The sequence below is a fragment of the Ptychodera flava genome, chromosome 10, assembly GCF_041260155.1.
Source record: "Ptychodera flava strain L36383 chromosome 10, AS_Pfla_20210202, whole genome shotgun sequence".
Taxonomy (NCBI): domain Eukaryota; kingdom Metazoa; phylum Hemichordata; class Enteropneusta; family Ptychoderidae; genus Ptychodera; species Ptychodera flava.
Genome location: NC_091937.1, coordinates 6,096,855 through 6,124,290, shown reverse-complemented (window position 1 = coordinate 6,124,290; position 27,436 = coordinate 6,096,855). Strand labels below are relative to the sequence as shown.

Here is a 27,436-nt window from a genome sequence, read left to right as displayed (position 1 = left end):
ACATTTGAACATACTTTAATAGAAATCAGAATGAACCAGACAGAATTGATATAGAAATCAAAAATTTAATTAGGGGGACACGAACATGTACTGACCCTGAAATAAAAACAAAAGTAAACTTATAAGCTTCGAAAACTGCGGAGAAGCATGGACGGCAAAACATTTACCACTTAATGGTAAACGAAGGTAAAATTAATTTTCTTTGACTTTACAAGCAGATAACATAAACATAAACAACAGCTGGGTAACTAAGTTCTCAGTGCTGAGAGCATGAACTAGAGAGCTGAGACCAGTCACAGACAAGGAAACCAGCTAAGAAGTAGCTAAGTTTTGCAGCGTTGAGTACAGCGCCGCCAGCGGTTGAGTTAACAGATTCACGGTAGGTCATAGGTCAACATATCGAACACGTTGTGGTGGATACAATATTTTGTCAGTCTTTCCTCACATCCTTCAGTATTAGTTAACAAAAAGACATGTCTTCACTGAAGAAAGCAGCGAAGTCGGGCCAGAAGACTCACAGGGAACGTGGACAGGTAAGAATGATGAAAAAGCTCGACTCTCTACTGCTCTTCAGCTTGTTCAAGCTTAAATCTGGACGGAGACGCCGCGCCGGACGGAGGCATTGTGAGGCTCTTATGTTCGAGTCAGCTGGCCAGCGATTGCAATGTTTTAGTGTTCCTGGTTTTGTTTAGTCGCAATCATAGGGCGTGACATACAAGTACTATGGGCCAAGCGGTTGTGTATTCATTTTAATTCTAACATATCCATACCCTCGATTGTGATTCATCAAGAAACTACTGCTTGCCTGATCACACAGACTCCAGTTCTGATTCAACATTCCCCCCCCACAGGCGTGATGTTTACTGGGTAGTCTGTATAAGTGTAGTTTATGCTACGTTCCGACGTTCTCTTCCGTAGCCTACTGATTCCCCCACTATAGTACATATGTATACACACGATCACTCCACCGTGGTATACAGTAATATTAGCCAAAGGGCATTTTTTTCTCGAGGGTCTATGTATTGGGACTGTTTACAACTTAAAAGTACTATTGATGATAGACAAACTACCTCAAAAATAACATTGACTGAACTACAATTTTTGCTCTGGAAAAACTGATCCATAAGTGATGCAGCAAATTTTCTTTTTAAAACAGCAATTGACAACAATTACAATGGCTTAAAAAGCCAGGAAGTTAACACAAAGCCTTCATATCACTGTTTTGCAGACTTCAGAAAAGCTTTTTACGTGTTTTGTGAGGTTGACAACCTGTTATTCATAGACCCTAAAAAGGGTATATCGTGTTTGCAACTCTCTTTTTTTGTAAAATTCCAAGACAATTTAATTTCAATGCTTATAAACAACTACAATGGCATAGATCCTTTTCTGTAACTTAAGACGGGTTTATAAATATTGTGAAACTTTGTTTTCTCAGTACTTGGTAAAGTTTGTATGTCTTGTCTCTGTCTTGTCTCTGTGTTTTAACTGTTTATCTGTATTTCCTCTAACAGTCTTCCATAAATGGCTTCAGCTGTGGAAGTCATTATTAATAAAAAAATATATTGGTTTAATTTGTTGCTAGTCAATGCAACTTGTACTGTGTAGGCTTCAGATGACAACAAGCACAGCACAGCACATGATATGCTTGCATATACACACTGTCTTATTTGAATTGAGTGAGAAGAAGAAACTAACTGAGGACAAAACAAAAACTTTAAAAGTGTAACGTCCAAAAGTGATTTTTGAGAAGGAAAGACAGCATTCATAATATTCTCCTACAACTTGGCCTGCTACAACTTGGCCTGAGGGAGCAAAGAAACTGTATACCCCTAAATCTTCTCATTCTAGACAAAATATATGATTCCACAGGTATGTTTTCCTCAAAGAACCTTGATAGGGATCTCAAAGGCAGGTGTATATCAGAGATTGTACGTCTTCCATAATATACTGTAATATGTATTAAGTCATATAAACATAGTTATCATTTGCTATATTCTAGCTGTCCAGCAGAAGGCATCTAGGTCTCTTGGAGAAGAAAAAAGACTACAAGCTCAGGGCAAGGTATGGTGTCATTTTGGGATTCTTTGCAATGGATGTAAATAGAAAGTGTCTTTTGCCACAGTGTAAGTCAATAAGTGTCCTAGTATGTTAACAGTAATACTATGACCATTTTTGAATGTTCTATTTTGGAGATTCAGAATACTGTTTGCTAGTAAATATTTCAGTTAATGTGTTGTGGCTTTAAGCATTGGTTATTTTGTTTTACAGAAACTTTCACAGAAAAGATGATTATTTAAAAGCTTTGAAGAAAAAAGCTCTGGATAAAAACCCTGAAGAATTTTATTATAATATGGTGAATTCAAAACTTGTGGTAAGCTCAAACCCGTTATTCTGTTATCAGACAATTTTTGTCATGTTTATTTTCTGCTTTCTTGTTGTATTGGACGTTAAAGGGATAAAGTTGTACACTGTTTATCTCTCTCTCAAAAGTAAATGAAATGCCTTCTCAGTGTTTTTGCTGTCAGTCTCTAAAATAGTGTAAAAGTCTCGCAATTTTGCTAGAATAGAACTTCACTTACCGGTACTAAGGTGATTCACTAAAATGGTCTCATTGAGAGATTAAAAAATATCTGTTCTTATACTACCTTGCAAAAGATTGACTTTCAATGGTGAATTTCTCCAGTTTACTACCATTTTCAAATTTAAACATATTACCGTTTGTAACTTGTTGTAGATATGAAGGCATGTACAATGCTCAGTCCAAACAAAGTGTTAAGCTGTGGATGAACAAAAGTAGCCCATGTCATGGCTGTAGATTAAAAAATTTGCATTATTTTTATCGCATATTGTATGGGATTTGGTTAGTGAGCAGTGGAAATACAATGATACACAGCATTCAAATGATATATACAGTGAAACTTGTCTAAACCGAACCCTGTCTAAAATGGAAACCTGTCTATACTGAACATCTTTTCTACTCCCTTCTACACAGAATACCATTTGTGTGTGTGTGCGTGTGTGTGTGTGTGTGTGTGTATGTGTTGTAATAGACTGACAAGAATACCCTGATGTACTATACATCAAACGTGGTTTGTCAAAATGCTTTTTGGCTTATAGGCAATGATTTTGGATAGAGGCTGGTATTAGCAGTGAGTTCATGGCATTGCATTGAGTGTTTCATTGTTGTTCTCATTAATTAAAAGGGCAATATGTGTCCAGTGCATCACAGAGATGAATGCACTCAATTTTTAGGGTAGAATTTTCCTAAGAGTGTAGTGTACCATAATACCATGTAGAAAAGGTATGGAGAAAGCAAGAAACAAAAACAAACAATGCGTTGTCTATGCTGGGATCATTTCCCAAACCACCATGAATTCTGTCAAAATTTTATGCAGGACATCCAGTGCAGATGACTCTTGTCAATTTGTGATCACAGTTAGTTACAAATGGTGGTGACTTCAGGTTTATTCATTTCACAGATATAAATGTAATAAAACCAAACACATCCTGTCGGCTTATCTACCAGTACACTGTATTTTATTCAAATAGTGAAGGCTGATTGGTGTACAATACTTCATCATTTGTAACAGCTTGATATCAGAAGAAATCACTGGGCAATTTTTTTCATGTTTTATGTCTCCTTGTCATGTTTACTATGCAAAGTTTTTGCCTATTTGATTATTCTTTGAGGGTCAGAATTACAGAATGTGTGTAACGGTGAAACTTAGAGATACAAACCTTCTTTATCTATGAGCAAAGCTGGAGATATTTCTTATTGTCTACTCTCAGCATATAGTGGGATGCTAAATAGTCCGTGGGCTGGAGGGGCCCACCGTGCACCCCCCCCACATCCCTACTTCTTGGGTATTTTTTTGTTCTTTAGGACCTGCTGAACAAGAAAAAAGATGTTAACATTGGATATTTTGGGATGCACTACCTATCTAGGCTGGTTTTTGATTTGCATGTACCGCAAAAAATGGCCAAAAATGGGTAGGGGTAAGGGGTACTATATCCTCCCCTACATTGAGTAAACTAGCATGAAATAGCACAAACTATACATTTTTGGAAAGCTGAGATTCTGCTCTTTATGAGAAACACCAACTTTAGCAAAATTAATTTGTGTACATAGAATAGGACGACTTTAAAATGATTTTTTTTGACAATTTTGAAATTTTTTACCCAAAATACCATGTAACAATTGTGATTTACTTGTTATTAAGCAAAATTTTGACAGCTTTTTGTGTTTGAATTATTTATTCCCACATATTAAACAAGAAAAAAAGTGTTAACATTAGATATTTAACTATACACTACTTCTCTTGAGTCAATTTTGAATTGCGTGTATCTGTATGGGGTGTGCAAAAGCTAGGGGTAGGGGTACAACATTCTTTCCTTGATGAAGTAAACTGGCTTGAAATGCCATATACCTTATAGTTATAGAAAGCTTAGATACTGGTCTTTCTAAAATGCATAAAGTTTTAGTGAAAAAATATGACGTCATAGAATTGGATAACTTTAAATCGATTTTATTTTTTCTGGTAATTCAGTATTTTTAACCGGAAGAAGAAAATACGACAACTATTGTTTCTCCTTATGAAGCAAATCAAACACATTTATAGATGTTATTTACTAATTGCAACGTGCTGAAGAAGAAAATAAATGTCAAAATTGGGTATTTACCATGCATTATTGTCTCTAGTCACTAAAATAGCAAGTTTTGCTACATTGGTATATCGTGAATGGGCATTTTATTGTTATGCAATGAACTAATGCACAGCCTTAAAAAGAAGACTCGAAAACGTGCACACATAGTCACATTGCCATTTTTCCTTCAAGTAAATAGATTATTGACGACTGTCTATTGTTATCATTTAATTTTTAAATATTTTTCTATAAAATAATTTTGTTAAGGCGTATTTGGAAAATTGTCTATGCCTCCTTGTCTTACTTTATATACCGCAAGCATTACTAACAATCTATTAGGCCGAGGCTAGAGGGGGCGTCTACGTGCACCTCCCCCCTCACCCCACAGGATAACAAACCTGTAATTTTCAGAAGCCTTGGGATCCCTAGAATAAGAAATGGGATTTTAACAGACAAAATATAGGGACTCAATAGCTGTTACGGTCATGTTTTGAAGGGTACCACAAAATCACGATTTTGTGACCCACGTGTATTTTTGTCAAATCTGTCTTCTTGTACGTGATCTGCTGAGCTTACTGTTTAACATGACCTAGGTTATGGGGTATCATTAGAAAGGTAATTCATTCTTCTTGAAAATGGTATATAGCAATATGCAATATCTCTATAGTTTTCATGAAATAGGGCCATAATTTACCCCTACCCCAAAGTTTTATGTCACAAATTACTGTCAAAACTAATCTAAATTCCACAAATTATTTACCTATACATAATACAAAGGCAATACTGTGTATTAACTTTGTCTTATTTGCTACAAGTACATGTTAGAAACTTGGAATAAACTTTTAACAGAAAAAATATTGGGATCCTGTAGCTGTAACAGTCATATTTTGAAGGGTACCGAAAAATCACAGTATTACTGACTCGCATTCGTTTTGTTAAACCTTTCTTCTTGTAAGTCTTCTGCTGAGCTTATTTTGAACATAACGAGGCCAATGGGGTACCATTAGAAAGTTAATTTACTCTTCTTTAAAATGATATGTTGCAATATGCAATATCTTCGATAGTTTTCATGAAATAAGATCAAAACTTACCCCATACTCCAACGTTTTATGTCGCAAATTACTATCAAAACTAATCTCAAATTCTACCAATTATTTTCCTAGACACATTACAAAAGGCAATTCTTTGTATAAAATATATTTTATTTGGTACAGGGACATGTCAAAAATATGAGTTAGACTTTTAAGAGACAAAATATTGGTATTGAATGACTGTTACTGGCATGTTTTGAAGGGTACCGTAAGTCAGAGTATTTACCGACTCGCATATGTTTTTTGTTAAATGTGTCGTCTTGTAAGTTTTCTGCTGAGCTTACTTTTTACCATAGTCTAGATTATGGGCTGCCATTGGAAAGACAATTTATTTGGCTTTAAAATGACATATTGCAATATGCAATATCTTCTATAGTTTTCATGAAATAGGACCAAACCTTACCCCATACCCCAAAGTTTTATGTTGTCTATTATTGTCAAAACTAGCATTTAATTTCGATAAATTGTATAAAAAAGACAAACTTGTATGAAACATATTTTATTTGTTACAGAGACATTTCCACTATGAAAGATACCATTAACAGGATAATTATTGTGATTTAATAGCTGTTAGCATCATAGTTTGAAGGATGGCAGGATATATGTTGCTGAAACCCGTGAAATTTTATTAATCAAGTTTCCTTGAAATTTATCTGCCAACCTTTATTTTATCCGTAACACAGATTATAGGGTATCATTACAAAGCTTTTATCACTCTTTATTTAGCATATGATAAAGTGTATTATCATCTGAAGTTGTAATGAAATGGCAAAAAACTTACCCCAGCCCTTAGTTTTATTTGCAAACTACATCTGTTCGAAAACTTTGCAGTTTGCGAATTTGGGATATGGGGTAGGTAAGTCTGGTCCTATTTCATGAAAACTATTAAAGATATTTCATATTACAATATGTCACTTTAAGGCAAAATAAATTTTCTTTCCAATGATAGCCTATAAGATAGGTTAGAGTAAAAAGTAAGCTCAGCAGATGACTTACAAGATGACACATTTAACAAAAACACATACGAGTGGGCAAGACTGAGACTTTACAGTACCCTTCAAAACATGACAGCAACAACCATTCATTCCAATATTTTGTCTGTTAAAGTCTATCTATATTGTAACATGTCTCTGTAGCAAATAAAACAGATTTCATACAAATCATTGCCTTTTGTAGTATGTCTAGGTAAAAGTTTGGTAGAATTTGAGATCAGTAGTGATAGTAATTTGCAATATAAACTTAGGGGTGTTGGGTAAGTTTTGGTCTTATTTCCTGAATACTTAAGAAGATATTATATATTACAATATGTCATATCAAAGAAGAAAAAATTACCTTTCCAATGATACCTCAATAGCGGGTTATGTTAAAAAATAGGCTCAGCAGATGACTTATAATAAGACAGGTTTAACCAAACGTATGCGAGTTGGCAATACTGTGAGTTTGTGGTACCCTTCAAAATATGACTGTTACAGCTACAGCATCACAATATTTTTTCTGTTAAAAGTTCGTTTCAAGTTTCTAACATGAACCTAAAGCAAATATACTAAATTTAATACAAATCTTTGCCCTTTATATTATGTCCCGGTCAATAGTTGTCAGAATTTGAGATTAGTTTTGACGGTAATTTGGAATATAAAACTTTGGGGTATGGGGTAAGTTGTGGTCCTATTTCATGAAAACTATAAAAGATATTGCATATCGCAATATATTATTCTAAAGAAGAGTAAATTACCTTTCTAATGATGCCCAACTTGCTACATTATGTTAAAAAGTAAGCTCAGTAGAAGACTTACAAGAAGACAGGTTTAACAAAAATGTATGCGAGTTGGCAGTACTGTGATTTTGCAGTACCATTCAAAATATGACTGTTACAGCTAGAGCATCTGGATATTTTTCTCTTAAAAGTTTATTTCAAGTTTCTAACATTTACCTGTATCAAATAAAACAAATTTGATACAAAGCATTGCCCTTTGTATAATGTCTAGGTAAATAATTGGTAGAATTTAAGATTAGTTTTGACAGTAATTTGTGACATAAAACTTTGGGGTATGGGGTAAGGTTTGGTCCTATTTCATGAAAACTATAGAAGATATTGCATATTGCAATATGTCATTTTAAAGCCAAATAAATTGTCTTTCCAATGGCAGCCCATAATCTAGACTATGGTAAAAAGTAAGCTCAGCAGAAAACTTACAAGACGACACATTTAACAAAAACATATGCGAGTCGGTAATACTTTGACTTCACGGTACCCTTCAAAACATGCCAGTAACAGTCATTCAATACCAATATTTTGTCTCTTAAAAGTCTAACTCATATTTTTGACATGTCCCTGTACCAAATAAAATATTTATACAAAGAATTGCCTTTTGTAATGTGTCTAGGAAATAATTGGTAGAATTTGAGATTAGTTTTGATAGTAATTTGCGACATAAAACGTTGGGGTATAGGGTAAGTTTTGATCTTATTTCATGAAAACTATCGAAGATATTGCATATTGCAACATATCATTTTAAAGAAGAGTAAATTAACTTTCTAATGGTACCCCATTGGCCTCGTTATGTTCAAAATAAGCTCAGCAGAAGACTTACAAGAAGAAAGGTTTAACAAAACGAATGCGAGTCAGTAATACTGTGATTTTTCGGTACCCTTCAAAATATGACTGTTACAGCTACAGGATCCCAATATTTTTTCTGTTAAAAGTTTATTCCAAGTTTCTAACATGTACTTGTAGCAAATAAGACAAAGTTAATACACAGTATTGCCTTTTGTATTATGTATAGGTAAATAATTGGTGGAATTTAGATTAGTTTTGACAGTAATTTGTGACATAAAACTTTGGGGTATGGGGTAAATTATGGCCCTATTTCATGAAAACTATAGAAGATATTGCATATTGCTATATACCATTTTCAAGAAGAATAAATTACCTTTCTAATGATACCCCATAACCTAGGTCATGTTAAACAGTAAGCTCAGCAGATCACGTACAAGAAGACAGGTTTGACAAAAATCCACGTGGGTCACAAAATCGTGATTTTGTGGTACCCTTCAAAATATGACCGTAACAGCTATTGAGTCCCTATATTTTGTCTGTTAAAATCCCATTTCTTATTCTAGGGATCCCAAGGCTTCTGAAAATTACAGGTTTGTTATCCTGTGGGGTGAGGGGGGAGGTGCACGTAGACGCCCCTCTAGCCTCGGCCTAATAGATTGTTAGTAATGCTTGCTGTATATTAAGTAAGACAAGGAGGCATAGACAATTTTCAAAATACACCTTAAACAAAATTATTTTATAGAAAAATATTAAAATTGAATAATAACAATAGACAGTCGTCAATAATCTATTTACTTGAAGGAGAAAATGGCAATATGACTATGTGTGCACGTTTTCGAGTCTTCTTTTTAAGGCTGTGCATAGTTCATTGCATAACAATAAAATGCCCATTCACGATATACCAATGTAGCAAAACTTGCTTTTTAGTGACTACAGACAATAATGCATGGTAAATACCCAATTTTGACATTTATTTTCTTCTTCAGCACGTTGCAATTAGTAAATAACATCCATAGATGTGTTTGATTTGCTTCATAAGGAGAAAACAATAGTTATCGTATTTTCTTCTGTTAAAAATACTGAATTACCAGAAAAAAATCGATTTAAAGTTATCCAATTCTATGACTTCATATTTTTCACTAAAACTTTATGCATTTTAGAAAGACCAGTATCTAAGCTTTCTAAAACTATAAGGTATATGGCATTTCAAGCCAGTTTACTTCATCAAGGAAAGAATGTTGTACCCCTACCCCTAGCTTTTGCACACCCCATACAGATACACGCAATTCAAAATTGACTCAAGAGAAGTAGTGTATAGTTAAATATCTAATGTTAACACTTTTTTTCTTGTTTAATATGTGGGAATAAATAATTCAAACACAAAAAGCTGTCAAAATTTTGCTTAATAACAAGTAAATCACAATTGTTACATGGTATTTTGGGTAAAAAATTTCAAAATTGTCAAAAAAAATCATTTTAAAGTCGTCCTATTCTATGTACACAAATTAATTTTGCTAAGTTGGTGTTTCTCATAAAGAGCAGAATCTCAGCTTTCCAAAAATGTATGGTTTGTGTTATTTCATGCTAGTTTACTCAATGTAGGAGAGGATATAGTACCCCTACCCCTACCCATTTTTGGCCATTTTTTGCGGTACATGCAAATCAAAAACCAGCCCAGATAGGTAGTGCATCCCAAAATATCCAATGTTAACATCTTTTTTCTGTTCAGCAGGTCCTAAAGAACAAAAAAATACCCAAGAAGTAGGGATGTGGGGGGGTGCACGGTGGGCCCCTCCAGCCCACGGACTAAAATGCTTTAACTGATTTCTCAGATAAGTGAAATGCAAAACTGACAAAACTAAGATGATGACTTTGCTCATGCACAGGAACAGGATATCAGTGTATGTGCATGTTTCCCAATGGCAAGTATTTTATCACTGTATATCTTATAATCTAATCTTGATTGAAAATATTATTTTTGTTTGATATTCCAGGACGGCGTTCATCATGCTAAACACAAGGAAGAGGTTCTTACAGATGAACAGAAGAAACTGATGCAGTCTCAAGATTTGAGATACGTGACTTACAAGAAAGTACTGGAATCAAAGGTATTGTTGAGACACCTGTATGATGAGATGCATTGATGGTTTGCAAATTGTCTAGTTTGAGGTGTAAGACCACTAATGTTGTTGCCCAGGCCAGTCAATTTGCAATTTCACCAGTCAAGTAGACTGATTAAGATTTCAGGAAGTCAATGATAAAACTGAACTACGATTAGGCTTAACTCCAATTGTGCCAAGTTTCTCTAGTCACCATTACCCCTTTTCCTTCCGGACAGTATCACTTCCCCATCGGCCAAGTCAGTAAAAAGCGGTATTGAGCCAAAGCATGACATATTTTCACCCACTTGGCTTGGTATGTTATAGCATCTTTAGTCCAAAAAAATTAAGTTTCCAGTATTTATGTTTTCAACAGCCTTCAAATGTACAGTATTATGTTAAAATACACCATATGGAATATGTTGTGTTTCATTAATTTTAACCATCTTGACCTGATGGTGAAATATGGACTTGGCAGGAAGAGGGTTACATCAAGTTGGTTAAGGTTCCAAGACAAGAAATGTGACCTTTTTAATCTAACAATTCTCTAATGGTTAATAAACTCAGAACTCCCGTAAAGTATACATTTTCTGAAAGCCTACATATATGGGAACATTTTGGTAACCACAGTGTCACCATTGTTCTATGTTTTGTCTCAATACTTCAAAATATCTGACTCAAACTTGCTGGAATGCAAGCTGTCACAATGCTCTTTCAAAGTGTGTCTCAGATTTTTTATATCTTGCTTAGTTTTTTTGGAGCACAATTTTAAAGAAATCAACTATGGTAAAATTCACTGCTCTGGACGTTTTTCTGGCATAAAAACTGTTCAAGAAGGTTTAAAAAAATTCTGAGACACACTTTTGAAGACCTGTAGGATAGCTTGCACTCACATGAATTTCAGCCACATATCTCAAAGCATTGAAACAAAACATAGGGAAAACCGATTTTTGAAAGGTTATGCAAATTACCTGTCACGTGATAGTTATGTAAACAATGGTGACACTATGGTTACCAAAATGTTCCCCTATATCTAGGCTTTCCGAAAATATACAATTTACGGGGGTTCTGAGCTTATTAAACACTAGAGAATTGTTAGTTTAAAATGGTCAATTTCTTGTCTTGGAACCTTAAACCCAGTAAGGCATAACATGTCCTGTATGTTGCATTTCAAGAAAGATATGAACATTTAAAGGCCCCTGAACAGACAGATACTTTAAACATGACTTTTACTGACTATGACATACATGCCAAGTATATGTAAATATTCGTATGTTTTGGCTCAATACTGCTGCTGACTTTGCAGATAACAACGTTTCCAGTAACAGACCTGGCAGGAAAAGGAATTCAACAATACTGGCCTTTGAGACTACTAAAAATGGATTTGATCATACCTGCATTGATTGATCAGTGTCAATTTGACACTGATATGTGTAAATACAGTATCTGATCCTTTATAAAGTTGATTCAATTAGACAAAAATGATGAAACTGCTTGCAACATTGCCCAGCAGTGGTATATCCCCACAGACAAGAATAACAAACACTGCATCAAAATATCTATCAATAAAATATCACTTGCCTTCCAAGTTTGTGTACATATACACAGTTGTCTGGTTGACAATACTACCGTCACATGCAATGATGCAATATGTATACAATGTTTTTTAATTCTTTGTCTTTGCAGAAAATAGAAAAGCTGAAAGCAAACCTTCACCTACTTGAGGAAAGTGAAGAGAAACCAAAGAACAAACACACATTTTTTGTTGACAGTGACAGAGAAGGTAATCATCTTGATTTTACTAACTTGCCATTTGAACCCATGATCTGTTTGTTTGTATGTCTCTCCTCAGTTGGATTCTCAAGCACTGGCAAGGAAAAAATTATGATAAAAATGTTAAAAAAGGAATACATTGTTAAGGATTAGATGAAGCATTGTGACTGTTGAATAAAGATTCTTGAAATGATGTTATCACTGTAGTATTGGTCTGTTTGCTGTGTAACTCACTGATCCCCAAACCACTTATAATACAATTCAACCAAACACACTGAGCAAGTACAAACTTTCATTCATTCCCCCAAATAAGATTTGATAAGTTTTGTCCAATGTATTGTCCATCAGAACATTCTGTCTAATCCATGCATACTTGTTTTCCCTAGCCAAGAAATTTAATCTAGCCAAGCGCCTGAACACACATCCAGAATTACTACCAAGGAGGCATAATCGTCCCACATTAGAGACATTACAGAAAGCAAGGATACAGGGAGACATAGATAAAGACTCACTAGAGGTTTGTTATTTCTTTACTCTTCTACAGTCTTTTCTGTTCCTATTCGTAAACTGTCTGTAAATAATTTTATTTGTTCTTTCCATTGAAAAGCAGCCAACAAGTAAAGCTGAGGTGGTGATAATTCTTCTTTTTTACACCATTTCCCTTTTAACACATTCACCCCAATTCCTTACAAACAGATCCATTGCAGTGTTTTGTCAAGACAGTGTGATGGGGTGATTCACCCTCTGTTGACATGATGGCACCCTTAGCAATTTGTCAAGGGGAGGGGGGAGTGCAACATGAAATTATGTCAGTCACACCTCATGGATATAAATAGAACACACAAAGGAGGTGGAATCCCCTCAAATATTCTGTCAAAGGGGGACTATCCCCCCCCCCTTTTGATGCCATGGATGAAACGCTCCATTTACCATTGATAGAATGGGTTTGAGCCAAAACAGTGGTAGTTTATTTATTTATTTTATTTATTTAAAGTTTATTACCACTTTATCACCCTTTCACCACCATGGTTTGACCCAAATCCATTGTTTTCTATGGTAAAGTTGGACCTGTATACAGGGAACTGGGGGTGAAAGGGTTAAAGCACAATTTAAAGGGTCAGTAGCTTTAAGTTTTGATGATTTTTTCACGATTTTTGTTTTAAATATCAGCTACAGTTTCTTGTTCTACTCCCCTACGCATGTTGAGACACAGGGTGCTGAGCTTGTCAACTCCATGTCAGAACTAGAATTCAAATAACAAGAGTAATAGTATATTTTACACATATAGATACCAATGTTGACAAACTGCACAGGAAATAGTTGGTGTTGCAACATTCTTTAGGGAGGAGAACAAGAAATTTCGATTGTCGTTCAAAACAAAGACAGTAGAAAATTATCAACAGTAGCAGCTGCTGGCTCTTAAAAGTGAATTTCACTTCTGCCTTGATTCTTTAGTAAACAAGTTTGTTTTACCCCGGACCATGAAGTTACATCCTGGTGTTTTTGTATTTGTTAATCAGCAAGTTGACGTCAGTAACAGTAAAGCTTATTCGGTGAATTCATGCTGACCTGCCAATGTTTTTTATCTTCTAGCAAAAGGTCATTTTCTCTTGCAACGAAATTTTGAGTTTTAGATATTATGTGACACCAAAAAAAACATGATGTGAGGTCATCTCTGGGTCATCAAAATCATTTTCTAAAACAGTTCATAATGGGACATAAAGTGAAATGCAAAATTGCCCATTATCAATGGCAACAAATTCAAGTCGCTATTTCAACATAACTTAAAGGTATACTGTCACCTGTTCGAATTTTGCCACAGTTACCATGGGAAGAGAAAATCTAACCAATCACAGATTTTAAGTGGGTGGCCGCTTTTTAAACAGCGCCCTCACATGGGCATTTTGAATACCAAGGAACGCCCTTTGACCATATATGAACATATTTAGATTACAGGTGACTGTATACCTTTAAGTAAAGTGAGACATGAATCTAGTTAAGAGAGAAACTTTGTCTCAGAATGGAGAGGTTAGATGAAGTTTCCAGTGTAACATGATTCCAATGAAATGAATACAGACTTAAACTGATATATGTATCATACTATAGTTTATTTGCTTCGTTCTCATTAAGGTGAAGTACTACGAATTACGTCAAAATTAAGTTGTGGTGTCATTTTCTTGAAACTTTGCACAAATATTTTGGAAGTTGTGCAAGTGCAAAAATGAAATAAAAAATGGGGGTTACCGCGCTTGTTTCCATGGAAACGGACGTTAAAATGGCGTCTTTAGAAATAAATAAAAATGATAAAATTTACTTAAACTAAAGAAAGCAATCATAAAACGCTTAGCAGATGAGTTAATTTTAATAAATACCAAGACTTAAGATCCATATCTATCGAATGTGTAGTTTTCATGATGTTTGTGAAGAAATTTTAACATAAGTATCGATTACAAAATGACGATATCGAAATTATATCACTACATAATTTTCAAACTTTCTTCCTGTCGGTTTGAACGGTGTCATTTTGACCAAACTTGGCGAATAAACTCCTGACATAATACCATTTAGTTTACACTTTTAATAAAAGGGTGTCACCACGCTACTTTTTACAATATCTCCAGGTGAATGGGTAATTTGCGCCATATAAATGGAGAGAAATGTTAATTTTTCGCTCATATTGAATAAAAACCAGCTTCCTAGGGGGTCAAAATATGACAAGGTAATAGGTCACATGTATTTCTAAGACACTGGGTCAAAAAATTAGGTAAAAGCGCAATTTCAACAATGACAGGTGATGTTAAATACATGCACTACAAAATAACCCATTTGCGGCAGGCTGGAGTTAAATCTGCGCAGAAACGTTCTAAAGCGTGTGCGCTTCCGAATTCGTCACCCTTCACCTTAAGCTCTTTGTCATGTACAATGTACTCTATATTACAAAAGTAGATGATTGTCAGCTATGTAAAATAACACAACTACAAGAAATAGATTCACCAGTATGATTTCAAGTTTGCTAAGGTACTAATCAAATATGACAATTATTTCTGATGTGAGATACCCAGTCCATTGTTTGATTGATAAATTGAATTTTGGCAATCTTGTTCAGGATTGTCATTAAAGCCCCAATAGCTGTGAATATTTAATTATAAATCTCAAAATATCCTCAGTTTTCAAAAGAGTTTGCTTTGAATAAGACCCATTAAATACTGAAAAAGTGTTTAACACTGTCATAAGTGTTGAAAGTGGCATGTAAATACAAAAGTTTTAACATAATTTTAGTTTTCCCGCCATTTTCAAAAACTAATCAGGTGACAGAAAATAAAGATAACAACAACAAAATATCAGCCATCTTAAGTTATACATTCAAGTCAACGGCATCATACTTGATTCTTCAATGATCATGATGTGCATGTGCATGAAATACTGCATTTTTGTACTTTTCCGTGGGGGTGCCATGTTATGAGTGCAGCACCCGTTTATTATTTGACCTGTTAGAACGTGTAGGCATGGTCCAAATCAGCGAGCAGTGATACTTCTATACTTGTGCTGTGCTCTCCCTGGCCTTTCGAAATTGTTAGTAAATTTACGAATTGGGTTCAAAAAATATTAGTAAGCACAATTTATGTTATTCTGAACCCACCAACTTTCAACAAGCACTTCTGGTACTCAATAGATGATTTTAAGGGGATAGAAATGATGAATGATTTCATTATGGACAAAAGAAATGAAAAATCCCTTTTTAGTTTTTTTGACAATGAACACTCATATTTTGATACGCAGTTTCAAAAGATTTATTGAATAACACAGTACATCATGGGTCATGAATGCTTGTAACATTGAAATTCTTCCTTGTCTCAATAAAGTGTGTAATTTTGGTCAACGGCCAATGAATGTTATTCAATTACTCTATCTTTATTACGCAACATAACATGTTCAAGTATATTGTGACACAAATCATAACTCCCTTTGTGTGTGTAGTCAGTGGTTGATGATTATATATATTAATTTATGAAGCGGTCATTAATATTGTCAAATATTATCAGTGTATGCACAAGTTTTAGATGCTAGAAAATCTGTCCCCTGTTTTTAGCGACGAAGTTACGTAACTGAGGAAGCTTATAGAGTTGGGAGAAGCAAAATTGACGTCACTTCCATCAACAACTTCCGTAAAACTATTTTGTCACACCACGTGATCAGTGTTATCTATAACGACTACAGCATACCATTCACGCTGCACACTCACTATCAGCGAAAATAGTATCGTGTTGGATTGACATAATAATTGAACCTAGAGCGTACGTGTGAGTGTATTGGCTTACATGAAAATGCGATAGACAATGATGCATTTACGTTAGAACGTCCATGCTCGATCAAATTGTTTTTGTTCTGTCGGTGTAAATTACGAGATTGGTGGATGTGGATGGACATCTTGCGTGCGTTTGGTCTTTGTCTGACATGCATGTCGTTTCGATCTCCTTTTTACTTTGCAGGGGAGAATGAATTACGTTCCTCATGGGTTTCAAATATGTAAAAAAAATACGAAGTTTTGAGTGGATTTACGATTTCGTTTGCAAAATTACGATCGAAAATTTCAGCTTCCCATTTCATTGGCGCGACCGTGCAAGAAACCTCAGTCTCCTACTACCTCCATGATCACATGTTGTACTAGCCCTGCGTACGATGCTGTGTGTTCCGCTACAGCTAATCGCCCCACTCACCACAGCCCTGCAAAGACCCGTACGTAGGGTCGGTGACTTCAAATCCATTTTGGGACTTGACGTAAAAAGCCAAATTACTGCCGAAATTCAGCATTCTTGGGCCCAAGTCGTATCCCAGCCTACCTCAGCTACTCGATCGCTTCCAAAAATGCCAGTCTTTTATTCACTTCTCGTAAATAACCGTCGATGTCGGCAACTCTCTCGCTAGCCCTGCGTACGATGCTGTGTGTGAACTACACCTAACAATAAAATGTTGTGAGATGTTGAAACAGTTTACCCTCCTTCCTACAAAGTTGCAATGTATTGAAACACTTTACTCTCCTTTCTACAAAGTTACAAATCCCCTGGTACGTAAAACAAACACTGTTGCTGTTCGATACTGCAATACATCATGAATGTAACGTCCATGAATACACTGAGGCCTGCTTTGTGAGTCCTACAGGGTCGTCCTTGAGTCTATCAAAAGTGTTACCTACTTTGCTGTATCAAAATTTGGCCTGCAACTACTCAGTTGATAGTAAAAACCATTATTTAAAAGGAAACTTTCACAAATGGAGTCATAATACAAAGGAAAAGGAGAAAAACTGAGGTTATCTGAAAGGTCAAGTCTAGGTCATCTCATCATGTGATGTCAGGCATGAAGACCCCCTAATTACGCAATTATGGTTCACAAGAAACTACCTAGGGTGGTCCAATAGGTGAAAGGTAATTTTGCTGCCTTCCAATTTAAATGGCATTTTGCTGCCTTCCAATTTAAATGGCATTCAGCTTGATTGACTCCCATTCGGCCTACTTTCAAACTGCTATAACTTAAACAAGAAATTATGTGATTCTGAATGATTTTAATATTATTGTAGATTCCACCAGTTTAATGATCTAGAAGTGAACATCACCAGACATTTCTTGATGATATCAAAATATCAAATGAAAATATATCTGGGCTAAAACTTTTGAGACTGAATTTGTAAATTTACCAAGAATTTTCGGAAGCTAGAGGGGAAACAGACATAACAGTGTGATGGGCGGACCAGAAAGTCCATGGAAATCAAGCAGGTTGTTCTTACATGAACATTGCTGTTTGGTGTGTTGATTTGTAACACGTACACTATGCTAACATGTTTCAACACCCAAGGAAACATTTGCAACTTTATAGTCAATGCGACATATTAATAAAATTATTTTAATTTTGTATCAGAATATCACAAAACAATGTTGTGATCATCGCAGTCCAGCTGTTATGAGTAAGCATGTGTACTTGGCTGGACCGAGCAAGTTTCTGCAAAAAATCATTTCACTGTCATTGACAAGCTAAAGTAACGTCTTTAATAAATGTGTCCAGTCAATATCCAAAGAAAATCAAGGCCATCAATGACACGAAGAAAGTTTGTCAGTCCCCACGGACGAAGTCTCGGGGGACTTATAGATTGGGTCATGTCCGTCTGTGCATGCGTGCGTGCGTGCGTGCGTACGTCCGTCCGTCCGTTCACGCAGACATCAGACTGAGACATGCCCTGGTCAGTTTCTTTCAAACTTTGCACAAGGATAGTACCCTACCCCATACAGATGCACGTCGATTTGTTTCACAATGCGATCAAATTGGCCGTGTTAGACTGGAGGACTTTTTAGTTTACACCTCCATAGACTCCCATGTATAAGGCAGTTCTCCAAAGTCTCCAGGTATAAGGCAGTCCTCCAAAGACTCCCATGTAAAGGCAGTTCTGCATAGACTCCCATGTATAAGTCAGTTCTCCGTAGACGCCCATGTATAAGGCCAAGAAAAATAAAAATTTAGTTTCTCATCGTATTCTATTGCAAAAAGGATGCAGTGACACAGTTTTTAGTCCCCACGGATGAAGTCCAGGGGGCTTATAGATTGGGTCATGGTGTCCGTGTCATTGTGTCCGTTCGTCCATCCGTTCATCCATCCTTTCACACAGATATCTCAGACATTTTGACAGAATGTCACGTGACCTTGGTGACCTTTGACCTCAAATATACATATTTGTCCATAACTCAGTAACCACAAGTGCTACACCCTTCATATATGGTATGATGGGATGACGCCACATATTATACCTCATTAATTATGCACATATCTAATTTTGAGCGAGCCAATAGAGCTAGAGGTCTGATTTTTGGTATATAGGGATAACTTAGCAATACAATTTTTTTTTAACATGTCACGTGACCTCAATGACCTTTGACCTCAAATATACATATTTGTCCATAACTCAGTAACCACAAGTTCCACACCCTTCACATCTGGTATGATGGGAGACCTATTACTCCTATTACTTTGTCATTGTCAATGACTTGTTTAGAATTATATTTTCGTTTTAAACTACAGTTCTTTGATGCAGTGTGGTCGTCTGGCAATCCATCATCACAGCAGATGTAGTGCATCCAATACACAGTCCACACTGTCCAATCATGCGTGCATGTTTTCCTGTTATAATTCAATAGGGTCAGAATTTGTAGCAAGGAACATAAAAATCTTGCAGATAAATCAATTTGGATGATCTATGTACATCTATGCAAATTCCAAGTTTGGTGGACATGTGAAAATTATGTTTTTTGCCTTCATGTACAAGATGGAATGTTTACCAAGCTGGACGCTCACTGCTAAAAAACCAATAGGTTTTATTAGCTCCGCTGTCAGCGACGCGGAGCTTATCAAATAGGTTGATTATCCGTCATCGTCCGTCGTCCGTCGTCCGGCGTTCGTCGTCCATCGTCGTCCGTCAACAATTGCCTTCTCCTCTGAAACCACAAGTCCAATTGCTTTGAAATTTTATATGCAGTTCACTTGGGGTGACCTCACTTCAGTTTGTTCAAATCATGGTGAAATTTGCATATTTGTATTTTTGGGGCATTTTTTGGTGTTTTTGGTACAAAATCTTCTTCTCTGAAACCGCTCGTCTGATTGCTTTGAAATTTGATATGCAGTTTGCTTAGGGTGACTTAAATCAGATTTGTTCAAATGGTGGTGAAATTTGCATATTTGTATTTTTAAGGCAATTTTTGTCATTTTTGGTAAAAAAATCTTTAAAAATCTTCTTCTTCAAAACTACTGGTCAGATAGCTTTTATATTTGGTACATATGTTCCTAGGGATGATCTATTTCAGATTTCAAATTGTGCATAAATATGCAAATTTGCATTTTTAAGGCAATTTTTGCCATTTTTGGTCAAAAAATGTATTCTCAAAAAGTACTGATCTGATAGTTTTGAAATTTGGTATACAGGTTTCTATAGATGAACTAAGTAATATATATTGAATTTCTGACGAAATCTGTAATTTTGTATTTTTTGGGCAATTTTTGCCATTTTGGTCAAAAAAATGTATATTTCCAAAATACTCATCTGATAGCTTTGAAATTTGGTATAGAGGTTTCTACAGATGAACTAAATGATATTTATGGAAATAATGATGAAATCTGCAATTTTGTAATTTTTGGGCAATTTTTGCCATTTTGGTCAAAAAATGTGTTTCTCATAAAGTACTGGTCTGATAGCTTTGAAATTTGGTATACAGGTTTCTACAGATAAACTTAGTAATATATATTGAATTTCTGATGAAATCTGTAATTTTGTATTTTTTGGGCAATTTTTGCCATTTTTGGTCAAAAAATGTGTATTTCCAAAACTACTTATCTGATAGCTTTGAAATTTGGTATACAGGTTTCCATAGATGAACTAAATGATATTTATTGAAATAATGATGACATCTGCAATTTTGAATTTTGGGGCAATTTTCCCATTTTGGTCAAAATATGCGTTTCTCAAAAAGTACTGGTCTAACAGCTTTGAAATTGGTTTTCAGGTTTCTATATATGAACTAAGTGTGATATTATGAAATTATGATGAAATCTGCAATTTTTATTTTTGGGGTAATTGTTGCCATTTTTGGTCAGAATATTTTATTCTCAAAAAACTACTCATCAGATAGCTTTGGTTGACGTTCTTCAGGGATGATCCGATGTGATATATTCAAAGTATGATGAAATCTTCAATTGTGTATTTTGCAGCTATTTTAGCCACTTTTTTCTGGCCACTGCATGAGCTATCAAAGATTTCCACCTTCATCAACATGTGTCAAAAATAGTTATTCTCTACCTAAACACAGCGGAGCTATATCGGCCGCTAGGTCGCTTGTTACAGTTTCACATTTCAACCCTTTCTTTGCATCTTTCTCAGCAACATTCCCCAAACCTCTCTCCTTGCATCCCTACCGCTAAATGCACTGAGGAGCACAGTGTCATCATTGACGCTATTTTTCATATTGGAAAGCTCTGTTACTTTGAAAGTATGCACGTCATCCATAGGTACTAGGTGGTGCCTCTTTAGCTGCAGTCATTATGCCATGTTCATCTCTAAAATTCTGTTTAAACAACCACTGATCAGAACATTTGGCAGTCTGTGGTTTCGCACAAATTTTGTCTCATCTCAATCAAATTTAAGTACGCAAACTGAGACTGGTGATCCTGCTACACTTTTAAAACGCTGCAGATGATCGTCATTTATTTTTTTGTCTGGATAAACTTTTTGGTCATGGACGGGGACTGTGCACAGCAATGCATTTTCTCTGGATCATAGAAAACTATCAGTATTCATAACATTTGCTGAGACAGTTTCTTGTAAAATATTTTGAAGGAAACCTATTATAATTGGCAAGCTGACTGAAAAATTCAATTTGCAGATAGTCAAATGACAAATCTATGACATCTAAGATTTCCGGCTCGCTTCCACCTCCATGCACAGAAAAACACTTTGCAGTACATGTTCAACCATGCGCGGTCCGTTTCAACTGTCTTTCAGGCTGACTGTTCTTGATCTCTTCTAGCTCGGCGGTTTCATTGTTTCGTATTTTTTCATATCAGTTGCCGTTTTTATGCCCAACTTTCTTTCCCAACTGGATACTATCAATCCAAAGTATTTGTAACTGCCCGCTTCCCTCGATCCGCTTCAACAGTCCATTCGGAAAGTTGACAGCATGTGAGTGTTTGGGTGTCTCGAAACTACCGTAATGGGGTGGTAATGCATGGCACACCACTATGAGATTACAAGACCCGGGGATCTTGAAACCTTTTCGCGCATGCTCATGTTATTACAGGTCAAAGTCCAAAGCCAGCTATCACCATGTGTCGATGCGCCGATGATAGGGGCAGCGTAGGTTTTGAAAGACGAGATATGACAGTATTTCCCCGGAATTCACAATCTTGACCGAAAATCAGGCTTCAAAAATAACAAAATCGTTCGTAAATGGCCGATCGGGCATTCATTTTTTTTCGTAAATTTTCATTTTTGTTCGTAATTTACGAAAGTTACGAGCGACAGCGAGAGCACAGTTGTTATCCAGGTAGCACATTTACACAAACCAACTTTGATTTGAAAATAAAATCATGAAAATAATGCATGAAATTCACAGCTATTGGGCTTTAAACTTGTGTATTTTCATTGTTTTGCAGTATTTAGCAAAGGAAAGAAGTAAGCGGTATAAAGAGCTGTCCAGTAGGATAGACAGAGAAAAAGAATTGAAAATTGTCGAGCAGAAAATGGAAGTGAAAAAGAACTTGATGGTGAGTTTTTTGGTTAATGTCATGTCAGTATCATGATATGGTTTCTGAGAAAAGTGATTCCTTGTATATAGTGTGTGACCATAGTCAGTATCAGAATTCTATTCTATTCTGTGATGTTGGTTTCACTTTCATTTCTTTCAACCTATTATTTTAAAGAGGTGTATTTCCAGTGAGATTAAAACAGAAAGCGATTTTGTTCAACCTATTTAAGATTGAAAGGAAAAGAAAGGTTTACAAGGTGTGAATTAACTAAGTACACGCAAAAGACAATAAGTGTACCACATCAAGAAATATGCCCCTTTAATTAAAGAACTTTCCTGTGAAACTACATTTGATATCATGAGTTTATTTGCACAACAGAGGAACATGTATTCCATTGATAAGCTTTTCCCACCACAACCATTCCATGATCTACCTACATTAGTACGTCATAGATGCTGGTGACTTGCTGGGACACCAGAACAATATGTTTCCAACCAGTTCCAGTGTTTTTGTAATTTATATCTTCATTATTGGCAGCATATAAATTGACGATAAATTTTGCAACCAAAAGTTTGCCTTTGAGTTCCATAAAGTGACAATCTGATTCAATAAACCAATATTTATCAAATTTGATGACCAATCAGATCTGGACTTGATAATTTTACCAAACTCATGCATAGTTTCGCATGCAACCTGTATTTTACAATCTGTTCCCATTGACTGAAGTTGGATTGACCCTCAGTCATTATCATAGTGGAAACTCAATCCATTGTTTTACCCCGGCGGCAGACATGAATTCAGGATAAAACTAAAAAATTTAGCATACTTTGTACAGATGCAGGAAATTTGTCTATATTTGTGTCCAGTGGCATGCATAGTTTAAGTTCAGTGAAGTAACAACAGCTCTGTCTAGATTTTGACCCTAAAAACCAACCCCTAAAGAAGGAATGTTAATGAGTCAAAATTAGAAAGTAAGAGTTGAACACTTGTGTAAGGATGTAGGTTAGGTAGGGCCCTAGTTGACTGTGCAGTGTTTTTTCCCTAGGTTTAGGTAGCTAGGTAAATGCCATGAGAATCCATGTACCACCTCTAATGTCCCTCAAGGTAATGTACTTCGAAAGTCAAAGACTGGAAATTTTGCTCAAACTTTCCTCAATGAAACTTTCGACCATTTTCTTACCAAAGCAAGGATAAAAATCAGGAGTCACCGTGAAAAATTTGGTTCTAGCAAAACATAATTATCTAAGATTTCGCAAATTTTGAAATTCAAAATGACGGCCATCCTTGTGTTAACTCTATGGGGAAAAATAAAGTTTCGATTTTTAGTCCCCACGGTCACCGTCCGGGGGGACTTATAGGTTTGGTCATGTCCGTGCGTGTGTGTGCGTGCGTGCGTCCGTGCGTGCGTCCGTGCGTGCGTCCGTCCGTTCACGCAGATATCTCAGAGATGCCTGGAGCAATTTCATTCAAACTTGGTACAAGGATTAATTCATATGTCATACAGATGCACGTCGATTTGTTTTGTGATACGATCCAATATGGCTGCCAGGCGGCCATTTTATTACGATTTTTTCATGTACAGAGCCATAACTTAGGCATGTTTCAACTGATTTTATTCAAAGTTGGTACAAGGACATTGACTAATGTCATAGATATGCACGTCAATTTTTTTTGTGATACAATCCAATATGGCTGCCAGGCGGCCATTTTATTACAATTTTTTCATGTACAGAGCCATAACTCAGGCATGTTTCAACTGATTTTATTCAAATTTGGTACAACAACATTGACCAATGTCATAGATATGCATGTCAATTTTTTTTGTGATACGATCCAATATGGCCGCCATGCGGCCATTTTGTTACGATTTTTTTATATACAGAGCCATAACTCAGGCATGTTTCAACAGATTTTATTCAAAGTTGGTACAAGGACATTGACCAATGTCATAGCTATGCACATCAATTTGTTTTGTGATACGATCCAATATGGCCGCACAGCGGCCATTTTGTTACGATTTTTTCATGTACAGAGCCATAACTCAGGCGTAACACAACCGATTTTATTCAAACTTGGCAAAGGACATTGACCTATGTCATGCACATGGACATTGATTTGTTTTGTGATATGATCCAATATGGCCGCCGTGTGGCCATTTTATTACGATTTTTTCATGTCCAGAACCATAACTCAGACATGTATCAAGCGAATTTATTCAAAGTTGGTACAAGGAGATTGACCAATGTCATACATATGCACATTAATTTGTTTTGTGATACGATCCAATATGGCTGCTGTGCGGCCATTTTGTTATTATTTTTTCATGTACAAGCCATAACTCAGGCATATCTCAACCAATTTTAATCAAATTTGCTACAAGGACATTAACCTATGTCATACCATGCACATTTATCTGTTTTGTGATACGATCCAATATGGCCACCGTGTGGCCATTTTATTACGATTTTTTCATGTCCTGAACTACAACTCAGACATGTATCAAGCGAATTCATTCAAAGTATTTTTATCACAGACCTAATGACGAGGACTCTATCCTCTCTGAGGACCTGTAATCAAAGTACCCATTAACAAGTGGGGACTGTGTCATCAACGATGACTTGTTGATAAACTAAGACAGTAAAAACGTTTCTTTCACCAAGAGCTTTAAAAAATGAATGTCACAAGTGGTAGATCAGAAGAGAATGGATAAAATTTGAAATCCCGTATTTCTGTCCCGTAGGTGTGTTCTACCTTAATGTGATTACATCAATGTACAATGGGGAAAACTTTTAAAAAATTACTGTGAAACCTGCCCAAAATAAGACTGTGCTTTGATAGGAATACAATTGAGGTGTAAGTTTTCAACAGTCACGTAATGTATGAGCATTATCAGTGTAAAGCACATTCCATATTTTTGCTGATTTTAGAAAAGAAATATGGTTTGTGAAGGCATTGAAACTTTCTTAAGTGTCCAGCTTAATTTGTGTGGCAAAGTCAATTTTTGTTGCCTGTATAAAGCATACCCGGTCAATTTTTTTTCAGATTTTTGCTTTTGCCAAAATTTTGATAAAAAGCTGTAACCAATGAAATGTGATGTCAATTTGGTCCAAAATTATCAAAACAATTACAGAAAAATTCATAGAAATTGGTAAAATGTTGCACTAAAATTTTGGTGGGAAAAATTACAGCACTCAAAGGGTTAATTGCTATGCCAATAGATTCTATACAAGGTATGAAGCCCAGGGATGAATTTCTGAAAGTATGATTCTATCTTGTTTACAGGACAATAGGAAGAAGAAGGAAGAGAAGAAAGAAACTGCTCATTCAGCTGCTGTATACAAATGGGCCATGCAGAGAAAGAGATAGCACAGAATAGTCTGTCAGTTCACACACTTTGATGTCATCTACACAGAAAATCCTTCCATGTGCTGCCAATGACTGAGAGGTTTCCTTGACTGAACATTGCTCTGATAATGTATTCTATGTTCAGGAGAACTGCATGTATGGAATATAAACAGTCATTGTAATGTTTATCATGTGACTGACTGGCAATGGAAATAATTGTCATAAAGTGGATTTACATACAAAAGTTTTATACATACCTGTACTCCATTGTGTTACATAAATTATTTGAGGACATGTCTCATGTTTGAACAATTGTGCGTTTTCCTTGTTTTTTTGGATAGTGTGGAACTTTTTTTGAGGGATGAGGGCTTTGGAGTCGAGAAACATCTGTATACGTCGTTGAAGCAACAACAGTAGTAGGCTGTTTAGGTTGCTACACTTTCATCAATGATAATCCAACAAGAATCCAGGAAATGAGAATAGCTATCAGTCAGATATGCTACCTACCTGTATAAGGCTGAACAAAAATAATTGTGCTGCTCCAATAACTCGACCTATCCTATTTTTTACCTGCCGACCCTAAACTTTTTAGAGCTACATAAACACAGAAGTAAAAAAAAGGAAAGAAAGAAAAAACCTGTAAAATCACATGTTTGTTACTTGGCATTTGGTTTTTGCTTGAACAAGGATGTCTTTTATGTATTTTTTCACTTTTAAATGTATGATATATATGATACATTTTTCAGGAAATCTTGTGGCCAGTGTTTGACTGCCCTGAACCCCTGAAAAATGCATATTTAAAAATAAAAATATTTGGAAAAAATTCCTGTCCAACCTACCTACCCTATTTTTGAAAACCATGTAATCGGAACAGCACAATTTATTTTTTTGGCCAAATAATATGTTATTTTGCTGATGAAAGTTGAGGTGCTGCAACTGAAAAATTCAGTGATAAAAATCTAGTCTGTTGAGATCAAAAGTTTAACTGATCGTAATCAGCTACCAACACAGATGAATTTCCATGCAAAAAAATATTGGTAGTTGTTAAGCAACATCAGTAGTTGGCTTTTTAGGTTGCTATACTTTCCTAAATGATAATCCAACAAGAATCCAGGAGATCAGAATAGCTTTCAGTCAGATGTGCTATTTTCACAGGTTGCACGTAGCTGCTGTATTACCACAATAAGTGGCAAGTGGTTTGTGTATGATTTTCAAGACTGTTCATCAACATAACTTTTGAAATCCCTTGTGTTTGTGAACTCATTCAACTGTCATAAAATCTGTGATGATAAGAAAATGCACTGCAGGATATTTGGATGTTGATAATACCAGCTGACACTCATTGAAATTTTGTCAGTATACAACAACACAGCTCTGTTGTCATATTCTTTGTTCCAATTTTGAGTCAGCAGTTTGAAAAATATGCACAGATGTTATTCTGTGATTGTAAAACGACTTTCTGAAATAGAACTGAAGTTTGCGCGATTAAAATGAGGTGAATACAAATTTGTCAGTACTACACACTGACCAGGATCACTTTGCAAAATAGCTATATTTGAAATCTTTTACTTTTCACAGATGTTCTATATTTTGCAGCACATGTTGCAATAAAAGAAAACTGTTCCCTGAAATAAATATATGTGGATCTC

General features: G+C 35.6%; 2 protein-coding genes across 2 annotated transcripts in view; both read left to right on the top strand.

Annotated features, from left to right (window-relative positions):
• The window catches only part of LOC139141862 (probable U3 small nucleolar RNA-associated protein 11), a 248,198-nt gene that overhangs the window by 219,658 nt on the left and 1,104 nt on the right, over window positions 1-27,436 (top strand). The window lies entirely within an intron of this gene.
• On the top strand, window positions 374-27,436 carry LOC139141861 (probable U3 small nucleolar RNA-associated protein 11). The gene is made up of 8 exons (XM_070711600.1): window positions 374-533; window positions 2,000-2,061; window positions 2,269-2,371; window positions 10,287-10,400; window positions 12,078-12,174; window positions 12,551-12,681; window positions 22,350-22,460; window positions 25,725-27,436. The coding sequence occupies exons 1-8, from the start codon at window positions 474-476 to the stop codon at window positions 25,806-25,808; spliced, it is 762 nt and encodes a 253-aa protein (XP_070567701.1). The 5' UTR covers window positions 374-473; the 3' UTR covers window positions 25,809-27,436.

Coding starts and splice junctions, on each gene's coding strand:
- LOC139141861 (XM_070711600.1), top strand. CDS start 474: ATGTCTTCACTGAAGAAAGCAGCGAAGTCGGGCCAGAAGACTCACAGG. Junction 534..1,999: donor CTCACAGGGAACGTGGACAG/GTAAGAATGATG, acceptor GCTATATTCTAG/CTGTCCAGCAGAAGGCATCT. Junction 10,401..12,077: donor AGAAAGTACTGGAATCAAAG/GTATTGTTGAGA, acceptor TTGTCTTTGCAG/AAAATAGAAAAGCTGAAAGC.